This window comes from Lepisosteus platostomus, chromosome 23 (genome assembly GCF_059453375.1).
Source record: "Lepisosteus platostomus isolate fLepPlt1 chromosome 23, fLepPlt1.hap1, whole genome shotgun sequence".
Classification (NCBI taxonomy): Eukaryota; Metazoa; Chordata; class Actinopteri; order Semionotiformes; family Lepisosteidae; genus Lepisosteus; species Lepisosteus platostomus.
In genome coordinates this window covers 13,769,364-13,786,545 of record NC_142633.1, presented here as the reverse complement: position 1 = coordinate 13,786,545, position 17,182 = coordinate 13,769,364, and the positions used below count along the sequence as shown (strand labels likewise).

The 17,182-nt window shown below is 38.1% G+C and overlaps 1 protein-coding gene across 1 annotated transcript in view; it reads right to left on the bottom strand.

Annotated features, from left to right (window-relative positions):
- Window positions 1-17,182, bottom strand: part of plch2a (phospholipase C, eta 2a) — a 74,913-nt gene that overhangs the window by 19,076 nt on the left and 38,655 nt on the right. Inside the window, exons 9-19 of the mRNA XM_088617548.1 lie at window positions 16,590-16,761; window positions 14,032-14,139; window positions 8,487-8,645; window positions 7,612-7,647; window positions 3,719-3,817; window positions 3,322-3,422; window positions 2,710-2,807; window positions 2,190-2,372; window positions 1,317-1,424; window positions 1,098-1,222; window positions 233-317 (exon numbers count right to left, since the gene is read on the bottom strand). Of these exons, the coding sequence (XP_088473674.1) occupies window positions 233-317; window positions 1,098-1,222; window positions 1,317-1,424; window positions 2,190-2,372; window positions 2,710-2,807; window positions 3,322-3,422; window positions 3,719-3,817; window positions 7,612-7,647; window positions 8,487-8,645; window positions 14,032-14,139; window positions 16,590-16,761 (1,274 nt within the window). The remainder of the gene's footprint in view (window positions 1-232; window positions 318-1,097; window positions 1,223-1,316; window positions 1,425-2,189; window positions 2,373-2,709; window positions 2,808-3,321; window positions 3,423-3,718; window positions 3,818-7,611; window positions 7,648-8,486; window positions 8,646-14,031; window positions 14,140-16,589; window positions 16,762-17,182) is intronic.

Sequence of the window (17,182 nt, the reverse complement as noted above, 5' to 3'; positions counted from 1 at the left end):
ACATATGAGCAAGAGATTGCCCCAACTGCTCCTATTTTGTAACCATTCTTATATTCCTACATGACTAAATCCCTGCCATGAAAACAAGGCTAATGGAAGCCTACCAGCTAGATGGAATGAGCCAAGAAATTATGAGTTTTTACATTTAAGGCCTACTGCTTTTAATGAAATGGCCCAGCCTTTGTAGATTTTTACCTGTGTTGCTAGGTAACAAAACCAACCTGAGACTCACCATTATCATCCACCACTCTTGTCTGCTCCTTACAGCAGTCAGCAGGTAATCCTATTATCTCGACCTCCACAAAGGGGTCGATAATCTGCAACACAGGCATCACACAGTGACTAGAAGTGACATGACAGCATCACCAGCAGTGGGAACAAACTTTAAATGTACAAAATCTTTACAATTCAATGAAAAATCAAATGTGACAAAACAAAGTTGGTCTTTTTTTAGGTCTATGGTGTCATGAACAAAGCCCTGCTGAAAAAGAAATGAGCAAGAAAAATGTTGGGATACACTCTTAGAAGTTTCATTGCAAAATGGTGGGTTGGTGGTTCATGATCTGGCTGCTGATGGTGCTGTTACACTTTGTGCGAGGTACAGTACTTCACTGCAGATCCTCCAGTTTTATAAGTGGGGACCTGCATTGTTGGGGGTTAGTCCTTAGGATGGACCAGTCTGGGCACGGCGTCACATCTTGTTTGCCATCAAACTCTGGCTTTGATATGGAAAATACCTTACAGTAAACATGTTGTACCACTGTGTACTGTTTACTTTAGTACTGAAAAGCAGCTGTTCGGCTTTTGCGGCTGTTATAAATAAATATTTTGCTTGTGAATGTTTGATATGTTTTATGTGTCTAAGTCACAAAGATTAGCTAAATTCCAGGGGGATATGAAGCCTGATTAATAACTAAGTTATTCCAGATTTAACAAACTTGGCTTCACACTGTAAAAAAAAAAAACCTCACTGGTAATAATAAATTGGTAACACATGTGTTTACTGCTGCCATGATTTGCCAATACATCAGCTGGTAATCATATTTTTCATAGATTCAAGAGTATTTACTATCTACTTTTGATTTCCGGGTAATTACCTCTCCCCTGTCTCCTAGCATGGAGTCCTTAGGCTTGGGAAGCTGTTGTCCACTGATTACCCTCAGAACCAGCTGTTTCTTCATCAGACCTGGCAGAGGGTCCTCTAGCATTGGGTTAAAGGCACCTATGGGGTGAAGAAAAATAGTAGTGTACCAATACAGCCAGTACAACATATTCAACTGCCTTGATGGGAACACAATGCAAAGAGCTCATCTCACCTTCACACATGCACTTGGGCTTCAATATGTACCCACAATTCCCATTGCTGTAAAACTTGGCCCGATTCAGTTGTAATACGCGTCCCTCCGACTGGTAGTTGAGGGCAACTGTGCAGACAAATCAATACAACAATGTATAAAATGAAATTACACCTATTTTCTACATAAAGATCCCCCGAAATAAGGTCTAAAGGAATGCCGTATTTATCAGCCACACTGAAGTAAAGGTTTAGTGCTAGGGCAAATGGCAGCCATTGAGTGACAAACTCTAATGACAGTGCATGATGAAAGGTTAGAGAGGTCCCACTGTAATCTATGGCTATATATTAGGTTGGTGACCACACATGAACAGCACTGCCTCCCCTGCTCCAAAAGCAAATCACTTTCTCTTCTCACTTTCGAGAGCAGAATTATTTGCCATTTCTCAAAACACAATAAAAATGAGGGTAAGGCCTGAGTTAACACTTAACTTACCTTATTGAACCTAGTTATCAGTAATAGGGGATTCTGTCTCCCGGTTCTATATGATCATATTTTAACACTTTATATGCAGCTTTATTGCTAACAATTCCAAAAACATACCAACACAACCAGGTCTCTGACCAGCAAAATCACCCTGGAACTCTACTGCAGGCCTGTTGTCTCAAAATGTATTAAATGATATGGAAAGCTGCACCTGATTCAAATGCAAGGCAAAAGTACACAAATAATTGACAATTCATTTAAATAAATTATTTAAGAATCGTTTAAACTATTTAATAATAACAAGACACTTATGTAGCAGTGTCACTTTTGGACACGGTTGGATTTAATAGCGGGTTCGCCCAAAGTTAAGAAGCAGCAGAAGGGCAATGTGAGGCAGCAGATCCCTACCCAGGTGGCACCCCGCGTTCCAGAAGGGCTGGGGGTTGTAGTTGCTGGAGTCGACGCGGTAGGAGGAGGGGTAGATGCGGGAGAGCTGCCGCTGGTTGAAGTGGATGAAATGGGCTGGTTTCTGCTGCATAATCTGGTGGGCCTTGGTCTCGCTGAGGGAGGAGACCTGCCAGCTGGACGTCACTGGGGAAAAAAGAAGAGAGATGAGCTGTGCCACCACTGCACAGGAAATGAGAGCTACTGCAAACACGACAGTGTTAAAAGCAGCAGAGTTTCTTATTACACTTCTGGTGAACCCTGGTAACAGACCTACACCACGTGCACGGTCATCGGTCTTGTGGACTGAAGAAGTTTTTCTTTCATTTTAGAAACTTAGAGAAATTGGCAGGACTCTACTAAAAATTTACTTTTACATTTATGATGGCGCTGTAAAGAAATTGCACTGACAAACTGAAAATCCCTAGTTCTAAATGTGCCCACAGTATTTTGTACAATACTGGCCAGCATGTTTCTCCCTCACCCTGAGTCTCGATGTCCTGGAGGCCAACAGACTTGGTGTATTTCACGAGGTCAGAGAGAGCACGGGAGAGCTTCATTGTCTTCTTCTGACGAGTTATCCTGATGAGAAGGAGGCCAGGATGAGGTTATTGCTTAGAGATAAAATTAAAATTTACTGTTAAGGTGCGTTCAACCTTCCCAGTGCTAGGACTTCACCCTGAAGTTTAGATTTTTAGACTTAAAAGTAGGAGTAGAATGCTAAGAGCACTTACTGTACATGCAGTTGTATAAAAAAAAAAAACTTAAGACGAAGGCTTGAGAAAAAAATCCACTAACCTCACAGGGAAACGATATGCCTGGATGCCTGTTTGTTCAGTTACTGTAACTGTGGAACAGGCATTATTATTTAAAAGCCTAAAAGCATTTGGATCTTGTTTAATAGTTTAACTATTACTTTTCTTTGGCAGGTACATTTGGATACTCGCTGTTAGACAGCTATTGTAAGTAGGACAAGAACATTCAGGGGAAGACACTCAACAGGCAGACAAAGCAGACAAAGAGTGAGCTTGATGGTTATCTGCAAGTCAGCATGATGAGATCCCTCAAGGGTGAGTGCAGTATGATCCCCCTGTACCTGCTGTAGTGCACAGCCCCCCGGGACACACTGCTGGAGCTCTCCTGCTCATCGTCGTCGTCCTCAAAGCTAGATGACTTTTTCAGCTTTGCAGTTTTTTTCTTCAAAGAAAGAAACAACAGTCCTAAGTCCTTTCCTCCACAAAGTTCAGGGCTTGCTGGGTTTCTAAAGGCAGAACATTGTCCAAAAAGTTAAACATCAAGCACAGCATGTTCTTTTTTGAGATGCACAGCAGTCAAAAATCTTGGCGAAAAAATCCCTTTCAAACGGGGCTGCTAGGAAGTGTGGAGAGCAAAAGGCTTAGATTCACAAAATCTCCTCAGTTCAACCTGCAGATGGAGGATTAGTCACACACAGCTGTAAGTGTCAGTGTCTGGCGATAAGCAGAAGGGCTCACCTTGCGTTTGGAGAAGCTGCCCATAAAGGACCGGCTTTGGCGCTTATTGGTGCTGAGGCTGCTGTCTTCTCCAGGCTCTGCTCCATCCTCGCCTTTGCCCTGTGAGACAAGTCAGAGTGAGGGGCTCTGATCTGCACTGAGCCAGATCTGGCAAAACAGCCACAGTCTGCTGTCACTTCAAGCAGCTCACAGCAGACTCCCTTCAAAGAAAGGAAGTCTTTACAAATCCAAACCCATAGCAAATACCGAGCAGCAGCCTGCCTGCAGTTGAAAAAGCAAAGTACACGTTAACTGAAAATAAAATAAGATCCTTTTTGACGCAGCGCATTACAGATTTCTTCTATCAATATACAAGCGAAATTATAAACATTAAGAAAAAAGCATAGATTTTTAGTATGTGGTAGAAACCCCTAACCTAATTTACAAAATCTGACCAAACTCTTACAGTAAATGAAAACCTCAGATTATTGCACAGGAATATGTTTGGACACTAGAGGGTAGCAAACCCTTTAGCAACTGCTACTCAAGGGATAAAAACATTGTAGTGAGGCTTCAGTTGCATTCTAAGCTTCAGATTCGCAAAGTGCTTACAGTATATTGTTTTTTTAACATCAGCCATCAGGTTAACTCTATTTCTTGTTGCCCATTCCATGCGATAAAAACTTGAAGTCAGTTAAGAGCGATGATGGTGTGGATGCAAGATATTGTTTCTATATGGTGGCTTAAGACAGAGAACTCGAGTAGTAAAGAGCTACCTCTTACTGTCAGTGTTACCTTTTACCCAGGGGAAAATCAATTATCAAAACTACATACAGTATAAGGCTTGGAAGGAAATACAACATACTTTTTGTTTACTGCAGTTGCTTTCTTATTTGACCCCAATTGTACACATGAAAGCCTTCAAGCCACTGTCTCTTGATACAGGGTTTAAGAACTGGACACATTTAAATCTTAAATATGTTCATCAACTTTTTGAAAATAACATGAAAATAAGACATTTGAGCAACTGAGATCTGAACTCCTTTTACACAAGATGGATTTCTGTAGATGCCTACAAATAAGACATATTTTCAAACACCCAAATTGGGCGAAATTAAAGGAACCTCTCTTAATTGAGAAATATTTCAAAACATGGAAAACCAATATCCAGTATATACTCAGCTTTAACTGAAATGACAAGTCAATACTAAACATATCAAGGAAAATGGAATGGGAATTGCACCAAGAGATTAGTGATGATTGTTGGTCTGAGATAGCCAGATAGCCATTATGGCTGAAATTAATCTTAGTGCCACTAGCAATTGTTGTACACAAGAATGTTTTCGAAATATTTGTAACTTGTTTTTGTTGATGGGCTTGCGAATGGAAAGGAAAAATAATAAAAATTACGTTGCAAAAAAAAATCAATTCAGAGGAAACTCTATGCCCTCTGTTACAGCTTTTGGTGTCGTCCTTTCTCAAATTCAAAGAAAAGTACATTTCAGCACACAAACCACCGTGAGGTCAGAGTACCATGCTACCTGTGTGGTGGTGAATTTAGGTTAAGCCCATAGCTGCATGAACATCACCATTTTAACTTGGGACATTAAAAAGAGCAAAAATGCTCTGAAATAAATGTGACCAAGCATCAATGAGCAGGAATTACTGTAACTGAAGTACACACCAGCAGGGAGGGAACTAAGTGCATTCAGCCAGCTTCTTCAGGACACAGACTAGCAGTGGTTATTCCTCAAGCCTATCTCATCCATTAGGAACCAATACTATAAGCACAGAGGCACCATATTTATATCCATCATCTTTTTCTCCTAAGCGGAGTGTAAAATAGACCATCGACGCACTGTGACACCTCATTCTTCTCCATTATTTCTGCCACAAAAGGGTGGCTGAGAGAGCCACCTTCCTAGCATTTTAATGAGCCAACAAAATTGCCTACCAATTTACTACTACATTTGTCGCATTAAGTGGCTTTAAAATGGGCCATTGTAAAGCGATAAGAAAACAATACATCCAGGAGGACAATTCAGTGCAAGAGGATCTGAACTTAGTTGTTCAGATTAATCACTTTAAATGTCACAATTAATTATCTAGATACAACCACTAATGAGATACTTGCGTGTATGAGGCGCAATGTATATCTGACCCTTCCTATATCAGCATGCTGGAGTTGTACTGTGCTTTAATACAAGGTATTAAGACAGCAGACAAACCACCACCACTGAACAGAATTCCTTCTTTACAATAAAATGCACATTCAACATTTACAGTTTATCTTACCCCCTTCCATTTGTGTTGAGAGACAGTTTAAGAATTATAAAATGTATGACTAATGGCAAACACGATAGTTAAACCATTGGAAAACTCGGTACAAAAAAATAGCCAAAACAGAAGTAATATAATCGGAGAGATTGTGCTACACAAAAAATCCAGGAAAACGTTTTTTACACTATTAACATCATTTCCAAAAGTATATCATGGTTCAGTACTACACAACTGCAATATGAGCAACTGATCGTCTTTATTATGAGATTTCTGAAGGTCCATTGTAGCCCATGATGTCCTGCATAAATACTGTACCAAGAGATCTCTAATGGCTAGGAATCAAGGTTGCAGTCTGGTTTGCAAGAAAGTGATATTGATATTAATTTGAAAAGAGCTTAACAGAAATAATTACTACAAATAAATACTTATCCCTTACATTTGAAATTGTCATCATTATTTTTCCTTCTAAATTACCAATGAGCAAAGGGCCAAAAGGAAAGAGTGTGATAACCTAATTTTAACGGTTCATTACCAGACTTGTAAAAGGCTGCTCATGCCTCGCTGCACTTTAAGCAGACTCAGTCCCTTCAATCACTACAGCAAATGCAAAATGATGCCAAATATTTGTCCTTATTACAGGGAAAAGCCAGAAGATTGACACCATCAGTGGAGGCTAAATTAGACTGAAAATGAAGCCCATCTGCAATTAATGACATTCCGAGTCAAGTCTGGGTGTGAAAAGGATGGAGAAGTGTGCTTGGTGTTAACGCACCACACTCACTGCAAAAGCAGAATAAAAAAGGAAAAGGGAAGTAAAAAAAAAAAACAAGCCCAGGAGGCAGAATGTAGGAGCATGAGAAACATGATACCGAAAACTTCTGAAAGGAATTAGAGATGATCAGTGCACTTATCATTCCTCACAGAAAATCATCTGCAAGTCAATATCAACATGAAACTGGCCCAACTATGCAAACTTTGCTGCATGTCTGTCCATCTACCTTCCAAAAGGCACGAATGAAACTATATTAAACCTTTACGTTTTTTACATCACTGCAGCAAAAGAACAAATGAGCTAAAAAAAGGTAAAGAATCTTTTTTCACAATGCAGCTTAAACAGCACTTTTATATACATCTCGGGGGAGCTTTTTGCTTTGGTATATGCTTATTAATAAAATGCACACATCGGGGCATGATTCAATCAAGTTCTTTTCCTAATGGGGCGTTGTACCGAATACATTCAAATACAAAAAACCTCCTTAAACTCATCTGTTGGAATTTACTTTAAAAATGGTTTTATAGATGTGTACTTGATGAATGGAAATGTGATTTGTTGCGTAGCAAATAAAGTTTATCCTTCGGTCAATACCGGTTGGACCAGTACTTGAAAGGTAAGTGCAAATTAGAGACATTTTTGCAGAAACAGGAAAATGATTGAAAATGCAATGCAATGCACTGACTGACAAACAACCCTAATTAGATGGAACAGAATGAGGCGAGACAACTAATGCAGCACTCTGTATGCCTGTGCATAACAAGCAATAAGAAATTAGCAAGTTAGGTTACAGCCTGTAATGGCAGTGACGTGCTGTAATAAATGCTCCCTGCTGTGAAGATGATAAAGAATCACCACTCACCAGGTGCTTGTCTCCTGGAATTGGACTGCTTTTTTGCTAAAAGAGGAAGAAGGGATATTTTATTTAATTTCTCAAAGAAGCCGCAGCTGTAGAACTGAGAGGCGAGCGAAAACAAGCAGATTGGCCAAGCAGAAAAATGCAAAAAGGGCCCATTCAAGCATTCAAAGCAATATGGTTTTACGTCACAACCCATGATAGTCATGCACTTTCAAAAACTAAGAATCTCACTTCACGTCACTCCAAAATTCCAATCGGGCATGTATTTACAGCTTTAAAGTGTTGGTTGAATGTTTGCTTTAACCAAAGTGTTACAGATGTCAGAAACATCTGAAAATACAGCCAAGAGAATCCAGCACTGTGAGGAGGAGAATCCATTGCAGAAGTTAAAAAGTACCTAGAGTGAAAGTATGGATTATCAAGAGTGGAACTAGAAAGAAGCAGACTCTGAAACCAACAAACCCCAGATGCTAGCACTAGGGACCAAGCATTCCCCTCTTCATTCAAGTGATACAATGTGGTCTCTCCTGGTGCTCAACTAAAATGCCGCAGATGTTTCATGCTTTCACTCCCATGAAAATTTAATGTGGCAGATGACTGGGAAAGAGAGAATAACTCAGGGGTGTGTAAAAGCCCCCTGCAAGTGCAAATACAAGGAAAACACTACAAGCAGATGCAAAGAGCAGCAGCACAAAAAAATTAAATTCCAGAACAGGCAAATAAAAAAAGATTTTTACAACACCTGCACTACAAAATTTGCTCAAGTACTGGAATGCTATCTTAATTCAGAGATGGCAGCAGGCATGATTTAAATGCACAGAGAAAAAAAAAAAGATGCGAAAAGCAAGACAGCTTGCAAAAAAAAAAAGAACAAGTACCTTTTTCAGGGAAGGTTTTTCACTAAGCTTTCCCGAAGGTGGCAGAGCTGCAATGGTGAAGCTGTCTGGATCTTCGCAATCCCGAATTTTTGACTCTTTCATCAGGGAGTCGAGCTTCTTTTTTGCCACATTCTCCACCTGTTTTCTGTTTACAGATGTCTGGGTGCAGAGACATGAGTGTGAGAAGGAAAACAACCTTTGCCAGCGAGCCAGCCAAGAAAGACGATATGAAAAATTTGAACATGCAAAAATCAAAAGGCTGGAAAAAATCCGAACAGGTACTGCATGGAAGAAAAGAAGTGTGAAGAATGACTGTGCTGGATATCTGCTTTTCATGAGGATGAGGAAAAACAACTCAACCCTCTTGTTCCATGTACATGAGCATGCAGCACAGGACACGAGAGAAAAATTTATATTGGCAAATAAGGAAAACCTTATTATGTTGGCAGAAAATAAATGCCCCGTATTTCAATGTGCATTAAATGGTTATAATTATTTGAATGACTACATCCTTTCATGCGGTCCTGTTACTGCACTGTCTACAACACACACACACACACAAAACAGCTTACTGGTATGGTGTACAAGGCCTTCAAAATAATTGAAAAACATGATATAGCACGTACAGTAATACTTATTGTGTTTTGATATCAACATGCTAAAATGTACAGAACTAAGACAATGGGATGTTTGCAAGCAAAACTGATCAAGGGCTGGATTTTGTTTCTCAAAAGCAGGACATAAAAATGCAAGTCTAAAGAGGGCCTCTGCATTTAGATCAAGCAAATCTGCATTGAGCAGATAATCCTGCATAAAGCACCAACACTTGAAATGCTTATTTGCACGTGGACATGGGGTTCCAAATTTGCGTGTTCTCTTCTGGAAGATCTGGTTAGGATTTCTTCAGAATCCTTTGCTATTGTTTAAGAAACTATAATATAATTACAAAATTATATTGCCATTAAAAATACATTTGTATCTCATAGTAAAGCTGAGATTCAGTATGCAAATGATTCAATATGCTGTAGATGCAGAATTGTTTGGTTAGCTTTCAAAATTGCAAAAGAACAGGTGATTTAAATAATTACTTTAACTCCACTTGCAACATTTGTAAATGAATAGTAGTTTTAAAAAGCATTTAGTCATGTACAATTCAAAATTGTGTATTGTCTTTATTTTCAAACACAAAAGGTCCAGCCATGTGATGAGTCAAAAGGAAAAGGTTTTCAAGGAGCTGCATGTCTTATCTCCATTATAAACATGACAAAGCAGTAAACCAATAACCTGATGGTGGTTAAATTGATCACTGGGCTTTTATGGAAAAGGTTGAAGACTCCCCACTTTTCTTTTAGAGCAGTTACAAAACTAATCCAGCAGGTGGCGCTGTCATTCCAGACAACTGGCTATATTTGCATTTATTAGTCAAGCGGATTAGGCAAATAGACTAAATAGTTATGGAAACAAGGTCAGGCTTAGGTTTTGCAAGATGTAAATCTGTTTTAAGAAGGAAGGAGCTCTTGGAATAATCATTCATAAGTCTTGTTTCCTAGTCTCATCACCTTTCAAAGAGCTTTATTCCTTCCTGAAAACAACAATTGAATGTACCTCATTATAAAGGACAGGCTGCTGAGAGGGTTGATTTATGGAAGGTGGGAAAACACTTTGTTCCCACAAAACAGTCTAGAAAGGGCTGCAAAAGGTAATGAAAGTCACTTCATAAACATTATAAAAAATGTACCAGTTTGTAAATAAAATAGAATTAAAAGTGAAAGCCCTGTTCCATCTGGCAAAAACTGAACTGATATGAATGTGGAGTACACCAAAAGTTAAATATAATAGTAGGGTCAGCAGTTCTTTAGGAATCTCAATTGAAACTCAAAGTCTATGGCTTCTGTTATAGACTTCTGTTAGTTATAAACTAACTTTTATAAAATAATTGTTAAATTGGACCTAGAAATACCAAGAATAAAAGGAGTAGTCAGTACTGACATACATCTCACTACCCTCTTTGCTTTGTCATTGTACCAACTTGTTCCATAAAGAATTAACAGCACACTTATGGGATTTACAGGGGCTTTGATTTAAAACAATCCCACCTTCCACACTCACTGTTCAGCAACTGCATATAAAAATCAAGTGGGATCTTTACCTTCAGAATTCCCTGGGGCTTTGTCTGTAGAGCCAATTGCATTTGAAGTGGTACTGGACAGTATGTAGGTGCACTGCTTCATAGCACACAGATCTGAATGTGTGAGCAGTGAGCAACAAAACAGCCATTTCATTTATAACACCACTAGCCACATCCAAAGTAATGTCCTTGAATAAAGCCTATTTATCAATCTCTTGTGAGAGGGTAATTTTTTTTGCTGCATTTTTAACATGCATCTCAATACTACCTTTGAACTTTGTTGAGGGCTTAATGCATTATGGATTTGCTTTCTATGGGTGTTACTAATACAAGTCCTTAGTATAATCTTGTTTATACAGTACCTTCCACTTCATATTAAGCATGCAACATTGGACAGAGAGAAAGAATGAGTAAGAACAAGTACATAAGAGCACAGAGTCTGTCATTGAAATAAATGCATGGCTGTGTAGAATACAAACCCTTCAAGGAAATGACAGCTTTGACACATTTGAAGATGACAGAAACAGAAGTACCGCAGCAGTTCAGTGTTAAACAAGACACTTAACAAAACATCTGGTAAAACAGTACAGTTCAGTTATATCTTGAATGCATGCTTCTGAGAGGACGTCAAAACTAGGAGAAGAAAATCTCAATGCTTGGTTGAATTTCTGCAAACATTTTCAAAGTGCCAACTACAAAAAGACAAAAGACCCATTTTCTTGTCTCTCAGTTTGTTGACATAAATATGTAAGCCCAAACTACACTCTTCAATAAGCAATAAATAACACCACATCAAATTCATTTTTTTCAGGCCACTAAAGGCAACACTAGAACTTCACCTACAGTATATTTTAAAGTGTTTTCCATTTTCATTAAAACTCCTGTCTGCTTCAAATCAATGCTCTCTGGAAGTATGGGAGCAACAAACAAAGGGAATTAAAATAAGGGAAAATATTACAATTTTCTTTGGAAGAATAAACTGGAAGGCTGTTTAGTGAAAGTTATTACTGAGCTCCCCCCACAACGGTCTCTGGCCTTACAAAACAAAGTACTGTAGGTGAAGACTTCAGAGAAGCAGCATTTCTTTATAGTAAATTGATTCATGTGCTTATACAGTATATTCCCAAACATGGTACAGCTGGAAACTAATTATAAGATACGTATATTTAACTGTTGCTTTTCCTGTCTCGAGAGCTATCTCCTGAGAGACTTCCTGACTCTGAGATTCAATTAAATTTAATGTAATTTAAATTAAATCCTAGTATAGCGAGGGAAGAAGGGATGAAGACATTGTCATGAATTCCAGTTCAATCTTAAATTCTCACAAGCAAGGAAGCAAGAATGTCCCCTTTCATCATCTAAAATGTAATTAGCATTACTGCTCATTTAAATGTGTTAAAGAACATTTTTTGCTTGCATATTTTGTCACAATACATTCCCCTCACATGGACGTTCTAAGAAATACTGATTTTTTTAAACCAAATTTGGATATATTAAGATTTCCTGCAAGCCAGAAAGTACTGTACAGTACAGTGAGGTTATCAATGCTCATCAGTGAGGTAATCTCATCAATCTATAAAAAGGCCCAATAGGCCACATCTGATTCTTGATCAATACAGAGCTTCCCTCTGCTCTTCTAAAAATGATCATATTTTTCTGGGGAAGAGATTCATTTCAGAGAAAATGCCAAAGTGAAAAATGATCCAAAGGAAGTTCAGCAAAAATAAAAGCTTTCATTTCCCCCCCCCAGAAAACTCAGGGAAAAGGGCATTTTTATAAGCAACTGATGTCTTCATTTCCTTTTTGATCCCACTACTGATGGCAACGAGTATGAGGAAATCTATCCTTTTCAGCCTGTGGAAGGATTGCTTTCTGAAAGGATCACCTTTGAAAATAAAATCATGTAATACTGTACAGTCAAGATTGATGTTGCCTCTCTGTATCTCTCTTAAAACTGCAAGGGGAAAAACAAATGGTGTCTTTAATGATGCCAGAGGTTAAAATCCCATTACTGAGTACGGAGTCTACTGAACCTGGACATTCAACATATTGACATATATGCACAAACAGGCAGGCTTAAGGTGAATGGGGCAGCTGTCACGATCACAACATTTCTGTGAAAGCACTGCCCTCACATCAGAACAAAGACAAAAATGCAATTCTGTACTGTTTCAGACACCAACACCTACTTCCCTCCATGCAAGTTTAACCAAAGCAAATAGACAAATAATTCAGCATGGATAACAACGACAGCTTGGCCTAAATTGAAATACTGAAATAATGAAATATTCAATAGCCTACATCAGAGCATGAGAAAAATCCCTTCTAATTCTTACAGTATGTACCGATGTGGACGCTTCAAGAAAAAAAATAAAGGATGATCTGAAATGATACCCAATGGCCCAATAATAATCAAAGAATGAACACTTCATAAATTCTACCCAATGGAGTGAAGAGAAACAATATTGAAAGTGTATATATAAATATATGAATACCTAGGAGAGAACTGAAACACTTTTTAATGACAGCAATGATAGCTATACAGGTTTGAGAATCAACACAATGTGTACCTCCAGTAAAACTATCAGAACACAAAATATAAGATCATTAGTTTGAAGATAAAATCCATCAGTATATAACTATTATGACAAAATTGTCACAATCTGCTCAAAACCAGGTAATAGTAGTTCCAGGTGGCAAATTACCCCACTCTGGTGACTTGCTGAAACATAGAATACTTTCTTGCTCATCTGAATTTCATCTATTAAACTGATTGGTGACACATGCTAATTATAATGAAACCTTGTTAGGGAACTAATGAAGGAAATTAATGATATTGGCAGCTTTTATTGATATGGGCATGCACCTGTTTACAAAGCAAAAAAGCTCTACACAAGTTTGAATAAATCTTGCATTCTCCACATTAGTCCTAGAGAGCCTCAGTCCAGTAAAATCTTATTGCATACAGGTTAAGGCCACACATTATTGATCAGTTAAGCAAGTAATTTGCTCAATTCAGAAATTAAGAATTCTAGCCATTGATGGCTGCAGAGTTGTCTAACTCTTCCAAAAGATCTCTAAATGTCTTAATTTAAAAAACATTACTCATTTAACTGATCACAAATCTTTTTACATACTGCATTTAGAAATTGATGATTTAATTGCTACCAATAAAACCTGCAGGATAGGGGCTCTCCAGGAGCAGAGGGAGATACACAATAGCTGAGTGAATTCCCGATCACAGTATTTCAGCCCTCTTCACATGTCATTTGGATGTCTGTGATTTAGGTGTGTTTCAAACAAAGAAGTAACATCAGATGACACAGCCAGTCAAACTACATGGTAAGGCAATGAAGTTAATTTTTTTTGTAATTCTGTCATCTCCTAGTCTGAAGAATATAGACAGCCTCAACTTACATCTCCATTCATCAGTTTACAGTCATCCTCAATCTCATCTGCGCTGTCTTCATCCGATACATCGCCTTCCTCTGCGTTCTCATCGATGTTAGGTGGGAGTTTCTTCCCCTGAGAGGTCAAATACACTTCACATCAGCATTCTTCCAGAAACGTGTATTTACACCAATTTATTTTAAATGCAGCAAACCCTCTGAAAAAATCACAATTTTACAAACCTATTGTTTTCTTGAAGCCAACATTGAACTTACCTTTAATGAATGTTCTTACTGTTTTGATAAAGCTTTCCAGGTATATAAATTATACTCCAATGTTGAAAATAAAGGTCACACTGTCAGATGTATAATGGATATTGCACAAAACCTGCTCCTTTGGGTGCAAGATAAACTTCAATGTTTTTTCATGCATTTAACTAGCGTATTTGTGTGAAGTCAAATTATCCCATTTAATTGGCCAATCAGTCATATCTTTGGGAAGGTAAGCCATTATGTATACTGCGCTAAGATAAAAAACATTAAATCACAGAAAAACACCTGAAACGACCACGAACATTCCAACCTGGACTTAAAAAATACAGATGACAATTACAGTACCTAGTGCTCAAGCATAGTATTGATTTATTATATTCCTGGAAGTAGAGAAATAATGGAGCACAGGCTCATTAGGGAAATTTCAGGCTCAGGTACAGTTTAACATGATGACTGACATGAACATAATCGAATACCAGCTCATAACTTGTCAGGGGGAAAAAAAAAAAAGAAAGCAAACCCAATTCCAAAACCAGAACAGGTTGATGAGATTCCAATGTAATTGATCAATTTCAAAAATGACGTGGATCAATTCTGCAGTCTGACAAGGGACGTCTTATTTTGTCACCTTAGTTATAAATCACAGCCTTATAAAATGATGTTTTTCCACTTTGCCACAATCATCTTCAATCACTTTGTCAGCTGCTGTGAAACCCAAATGATATGTTAGAGTCTTCTGACCTCAGTAAAGGGTCTGCCAAGTGTCATAGCATAGTAGCAAGAATTTTCAAAATCTGTGCTACTTATGAAGGCATATACAGTAGGAGGCTGCAGCACCATACTAAGATATACAACTATTCTAACCACAAACCTCCTGCCGTTAGTTTGTACTAACCAATATTCTAAATAAAGTTAATTTAGGGATTATTTAAGGAGCAATGAGGCTGTTCTAATTCACAAGCAGGCATGCTGTATTTTGTAAATGGGACTTATTTTAGTCTAATGTTGTAAAATAATTTTCGAGGTACAGTAGATGTGCAAGTAAATATTCAAAAATGTAAGGCACTTTGGATAAACTCCTTAACCAATTACATTTATAGTTCTAGAACAGAAGATTTTGTTTCAAAATGAAAATCTGAGTGACATCTGAAACCCAAGTGTGCAAAAATCCAAGCAGAGATCTTCAAGCTAATGGAATAAGTGACATCTTAAAGCAGTTCAGAGTTGCAGACATGACAACTTTAATTAAACTTCACATTTTCCTAGCAGGTTTCATGATTTTGTTTTCTATCTTATGACTGGGCAGTGCTGTGGCATATATACAGTATTTTCAGTTTAAAAAGCCTGCCAGATATTTCACACCTTGTGGCTCTGATTAGCAGAAGTGAATGAAATGATTCATACCAGCCTTCCATCTATCAAGAGACAAGGTTCTGTTTTAATGTATTTCATTGCACTGCTATGACAGATTCTTTGCAAGGTGAATATCTGAAAAAGGTCAAATCTGAAAAAGTTCCTTTAGTCTCTCGATTTGCCACAGAAAAAACACCGCTTCCTATTTTACTGAGAATATGGTTACCAATCAGTTAATTACCAATTAGTGTTTTCAAATTCAATCCATACTTTTTTGTATTTAAATTTTACAGCATATATATACTTCAGAGCATCACTTAAAATGTTAAACTAACATTCTCTTGGAATTATTCTTCCTTGGAATAAGCTATAACCTCTACAATGGCAAAAAGAGTTGCTACTGTACAATATAGTTTGGTCATATTAAAAGTTCTACATCATAAATTGTTGAGGATTTGTATTCAACCTGACCATCAATCTTTATAAGGCAAAGTTTTTCCGTTATTAACTGCTCCGAATATTTAAGAGTGATGCAACTGCAGATGAGTCACATGCTTTGAAAAAGTATGTACCAAAATTCAGTGCTACTACATGCTCTCCTGCTGTGACTATGGCATACAATACCAGTGCTGCAACACATGTGAATGCTTAGGGATGCATGCAGCTCACAGAGTTCATGGTTAGTTCCTTGCTCACTGACCTATAACATGTACAGAACAATTTATCAAAACTACCCACTGCCCTACTTAAAATACACAGCTGAACACTGCCCCCTCTGGGAACAACGGTGTGTTGGTCCTCTTTTAGAACACCCTGTCTGTTCACTTCAGGTGGTGCTACTTTGCCCTACTTACATATATTGTCAAACCAGCAAGCATCAACACCAAAGCAAGATTGAATCTAATCAGCATTTCTTTTTTGTCATTTATGCTCTGGACACAGTCTTCTAAACAGTATTACCTTGACTAGAATTTTTCCTTTCAGGGTCTCGGGGGAAGGCAGAAGTCCAGACTCATCCATGCTGACTGAGGACAGATCCAGTTTTTCTCCCAAAACTTCAATTAAATACTGGGCCATCTTCTTCTGTTGAGGTACACTGCAATGGTTCTCTATAGACAGGATGACTGGGTATCTAGGAGAGGAAGATTTTTTATTAATATGTAAAAGCTTCCAGAAGCTGAAATGCATTTTTAAGTAAAAACTGACCTCAAGAGTAACTTTGACCAGTATAAGGAACGTAAGAAATTCAGCCTAACTGGGTGTTATCTCCTGCACTCCTAATATTACCAGATCTGTCATGTTTTAACGCTTTACAGTACATGTTAACGCCCTGAAACGTTATGATGAGGAAATAACAGCTTTACAATGGGCTAGGGTCATCCATAATCAAACTACACCAAATGTGTAAAGAAAATCAGATGTTGCACACACTAACTCCTGTACTGCATGGACAGAACAAAGGGCATCTAATTCACATTAGCTGCTTTGTAAAGGATGTGGCCGTAGAAAATACACAATGTGTATTCTTTATGTTGTACACCAGTGGGCTGGTG